A 5,049-nucleotide genomic window follows, 5' to 3' on the forward strand; every position below is an offset into this window, starting at 1 on the left:
TACATCCACACAATGGAACACTACACCGCTATAAAAAAGGAACGTTCACCATTTGCAACAGCATGGATGGAACTGGAGAGCATTATGCTAAGCAAAATAAGCCAGTCAGAGAAAGATAAATATCACATGATCTCACTCATATGTGAGATATAATGATCAACATAATTTGATGAACAAGAATAGATCCAGAGACAAATGGTGGGGGCGGGGGTGGTTAGAGAGCAATCAAAGGACGTGTATGCATGCATATTAGCATAACCGATGCACACAGACACTGGGGCGGTGGGGGCTTGCCTGGGGTGGGGGGTCAAGTGGGGAAAATGAGACATATGTAAAACTTTAGACAATAAATTAATTAATTAATTTAAAAAATAGAATTAAGGACAAATATTTCATTATATAATTTTAAACTCTTATACACATAGAACTATGTACAAACTATCTATATAGTTTAGAAAACTAAACAAGCTGGAGAAATAATATTTTCCAGTAAAATGACAAGTTAAAATACTCTTAAAGTTTGAAGAGCCTATACTAATACATTCAGAACTTAAATGATAAGTGGATAAAAATGAGGAAATTCATTAAGATAGTAAATACCTAAAACATTTGGGGACATGGAGATTTTGAATTTTTAAACTTTAATAATATCTGTAATAGTATTGTTATCAAAACTATTTTTAAGTGAGAGTACTCAATTTTAGAAAAAGTGGTAAACACTTTCACATAAAGCTGGTTAGACTAAAAATAAATATAATTTTCTAAAAGGTACTTTGGCTGTACATTGAGAATGAGTAAAATGTCCATACATTTATTAAAATGTATGGACCTAGTAATTCCATGTCTGAGAATCAAATCTCCAGAAATAATTTAAAATTCAGACATCTTTCTGTATAAGTTATCAGTTTTTTTTATATAACAATGTGGAAATAATTTATTATTGGCAGATATCTAGATTAACTGAGTAAATTACTAGGAAAGCAAATGAATATTAAAATTTTAAGTATTTAAATTACTTTAACATGTGAATACATAAGTGATCATTTTATTTTTTTAATTTTTTTTATTAATTTCAGAGAGGAAGGGGGAGGGAGAGAGATAGAAACATCAATGATGAAAGAGAATCATTGATTGGCTGCCTCCTGCGTGCCCTCGACTGGGGATCGAGCCCACACCCCGGGCATGTGCCATTGACAGGAATCGAACCCGGGACCCTTGAGTCTGCAGGTCGATGCTCTATCCACTGAGCCAAACCAGCTAGGGCCATAGTGATCATTTTAAGGAAACAAACAAGTATACACATATAAAGTATCAACACAGACTTCCCTAGATCAGTGTTTTTCAAACTGTGGGTTGCCACCATTAGTGAGTCATGAAATCAATTTAGATGGTTGAAATCAATTTAATTTAATTCAAAGTGTTGGAATCATTGTACCTACTAAGGGCAAGTAGTGTTTCATGAAAACTATTTCTAACATAGCTATGCGTGTCTTTCTATGGGTTGTGGTAAAAAAAAAAAATTAAAAATAAAAATTTAAAATTTAAAAAAAATAAGAAAGACCACTAAGTTTAATATTTAATTCTGAAGAAATTTAGGTGAAAGGAAGTTTATGTCCAAATACTATCCGGAAAAATGGGACTGCAGATGATAGTATAGATCCTGATCATTCAGCCAAGTAGAGGAGCTACATATAGAAGGAAAAAACAAAACACAGAAAAACGTTTTGCCAGAATATTAATATTGTGATTTTAAACTTTGTAGTTTTGGTGTTTTCCAGGTTTTCCAATTGTTGTTTCTTTGCTTTTACAGTCAGCATATTCTTTTTAGAATCAGAATAGGAATAAAAGGAGACAGGAGACCTGGAGCACACTTCACCTGATAAATACTCCTCGGATTGCTGACTTTAGGAATTTTCCGGGGCTCCCTGCTACAGCTTTCTTCATCGGAGGAAGTGCCCGAGGAGTAGTCTAGTGAGGCTCTACTGACAGCATCCAGGACTTGCCGGGAGAGCTCCCATTCCTCCCATCTGCCTTTGAAAGAAGCAACTGTAAACGGGTGATTTTTCTCACCATACCTAAGTAGGAAAAGAAAATAGAGTATTTCTTTGGGATTCAACGTCTCACAGCTCATCTCTAATTTCTTCTGGAGACAACTCACTAACTTACAAAAAGAGTTATTTTGAAAAACAAATCCAAATGACTTGACAGCAAAGCAAGTTGAGAGACGTTATGAACTTCAGCTACTGCACTGTTGTAATTGGTGAGGGTGTTCCTTAAGCGCTATCTTGGTTAACTGCTCAGAAAAAGACAAAGACTCATTTCTTTTGATTGAACTGATGGCCTGAATTGCCCCATGGTAGATAACTCCTCTTCCCCCTTGATACTGCCTGTAGGACTTAGACATAATCTGCTATTGGCAGGGATTAAAATCAAATTTCAAATATTATGCAAAATTGTTGTGCTTCCCACTCCTGGAAGTCTGCGTTGTCTAATAAAGTTTGCGACTTAAACCTTAACCAACCATTGCCCTCGCTGTTAAGCCAGGGCGCCATCTTTCACAAACGTGTACAGAACTGACTAACTACCTAACGTTTCCACCTGTCAGAGGAAACCCAGACTCACCTGCAGCAAACTTCAAAGGGATCTACCCATATGGTCATCTCCTTTGGAAGTCCCAGGTGAGAAAAATTCACATTACTTTCAGCACAAGCCCTCTGTAGAATGGGATCTTTATTCTGATTATTGTTTATCCGGATACACCTTAAAAAGCAAGGGAAGGGAAACAAAGGCATGTGGACAGGTGCTTTAGCAGGAGAATCATAGAAACTATCAGACATGAATGCCACCATTACCAGCCACTCCAAGGGCACAGACAGGCATTGTGAGACCCACCGCACTCTGTTTTAGTTAGGATTTAGAAGAAATGTGGTTTTAGGCTTCTGCTGCAATACACAAAGCTCCCACCTCACCCCTGCTTCCCCCACCCCTTCCCCACCCTCCAGTTTTACAAATAAGAGTGAAACCTCAGCTTTTCTCACAGCGACTCAGAATGTGAGTTGCATCCCTGAGTCACACAATTCATTCACCGAACGTTCACTGCATACCTTTCATCGTTAACACCAGTTAGAAATTGCTCAATCCACCTCACATGGGGGGATTTGTGCTAGAATATTCATCTGCACTATCACTAAGTATCTCTTTCTTTCAAGCAAGCCCACATTCGGTCCATAAAACTTGCATTCCTCACAGGCTGCCAACAAAATCATTGCCAGTGCCTGTTCCCCCCGCTTCCCCACACCCCGCACCAGCTCTCACCTGAAGGCTTGCCCTTTAGAAGGGCATTCAGAGTGCCAGTGGCCTCTGTATGTTTTAAACAAGATCGTCATCAGCTTTTCTGCAAAGTTTTCTATTTGCTGTTTACTCAGTTTATCATGCTTTTTCACCAGTCTCGTGACAAAGAAAACTGCTGTTGCAATTTCATCTCTCATGATTCAAGGAGAAAAATCTATGAGGTCTGCAACCATTAAAAGGAAGCAAGAATGAATGAAATAGAACCACGAGCCTCACTTACCAACATGTCGTTACTCTTTGGAAATTGTATACACCTTACATTTTAATTAGAAATTATTTGCTAGTTTTTAATAACTAAATAAGCACATGAGTACTATCAACAAAACAGGCAAAAATACCACCTCTTCAACTAGCCAGTTTTTAACAAATTTCAAAGGAAAAATATCTTTTTTAAACTTTAATACACCTAAGAAACAAATAAAACTTCATTATGCAACTTAAGTAAAAGAAAAAGTCTTTATGTTGGACAGTAATTACACCAAGCCCCACTTTTAAAAAACATATTTATAGAGAGCAAAAACATTTTAAAATGTGGCTCTCAGGTTGCATGCTTTAAATAAAAATTAATAAAAAAAAATATTGTACTTACCAGCAAAAAATCTTCAGCCCCAACACAAAGTGGGCCAGAGTCAGAAGACCAACTGTGCTTTTAGTTTCCAACTCTCACTCACACACGTTTTGTTAGTTTCAGGTGGAAATTTATAGTAGCCTGGCCCCCAAAGCCTGGTATGGGTGTTTAGCCTGACACAGGTGCTGTCATTCAGGATGCTCAGCTTTTTTCTCGAACTCCATGAAATTGCTCCTTGTCTATGTCGACAGGGTTCTCTGTTTAAAGATTTTCAAACTGCATTTGTAACTTCCGTTGCACTTTTTAAGTCTTATCTGACAAATTGAGAATCAAGCCTTCTCCTTCCATATTCTAATATCCTACATTCCAAATAAGTTCACTTCTAATTGTAACTGTCGCCATATTAAAGAATTTTGTCTTGAATCTTTTATAGAACTTACAACTTTCTCTGCACAGTCATATGTTGACTACAGACATTAGTTACTGAAATGTTTATTTGCGAAATAAGTGGAAGAGATTTCAGAGTTTATCAGCCTCACTAGTTCTCAAAGTGTGGGCCCTGACCACCTGGTTTGGATCCAGCTGGCTGCTTGTTAAAAAGGCAGAGAGTCTTGGACCATCGGCCGGATCTACTGAGTCAATACTTCTAAAAGTGAGGCCTGGAAATTAGTGCTAGTTAACAAGTTCCCCCAGGTGGGCCTTATACCACCAAAATGTCAGAACCACCACACCTGACTTACACGTCTTTAAACACCCACCATAAGAGCTCATCCAGGTTCTGATCAGTGAACATGATTTCACTCTGACAAGGAAGTCCATATTCTTTCTAAACAGCTCCAAACACGAGGAGGACCTCCCTCCCTGAAAGGAGCCAAATCCACTTCTTTGATTCTCTGTCTATGCAGCTTCATTCTGCCCCCTGGAGCAGTGGTTCTCAACCTTGGCTGCACATTAGAATCACCTGGGAATCTTTTTTAAAATCCTGATTTCTGGGCCTCATCCTCCGGAAATTCTGTTTCTTTGTTACTAATGTTGTGGCCTCACCCCACCACGTGAGGACACTTTAAATACTAGCTATTCAGCCTGCACGGAGACTACTCTAAGAGTTTTAACAGTTCTTCCCTGAGACA

General features: G+C 38.2%; 1 protein-coding gene across 1 annotated transcript in view; it reads right to left on the minus strand.

Moving 5' to 3' along the window:
• BTG4 (BTG family member 4) overlaps positions 1-3,488 on the minus strand; it is a 4,937-nt gene extending 1,449 nt beyond the window's left edge. Inside the window, exons 1-3 of the mRNA XM_006775252.1 lie at positions 3,316-3,488; positions 2,623-2,760; positions 1,877-2,075 (exon numbers count right to left, since the gene is read on the minus strand). Coding sequence (XP_006775315.1) covers positions 1,877-2,075; positions 2,623-2,760; positions 3,316-3,488 — 510 coding nt within the window. The remainder of the gene's footprint in view (positions 1-1,876; positions 2,076-2,622; positions 2,761-3,315) is intronic.
• Between the last annotated feature and the right edge of the window lie 1,561 nt (positions 3,489-5,049).

Source organism: Myotis davidii, unplaced genomic scaffold (assembly GCF_000327345.1).
Source record: "Myotis davidii unplaced genomic scaffold, ASM32734v1 scaffold8, whole genome shotgun sequence".
NCBI classification, from domain to species: Eukaryota; Metazoa; Chordata; class Mammalia; order Chiroptera; family Vespertilionidae; genus Myotis; species Myotis davidii.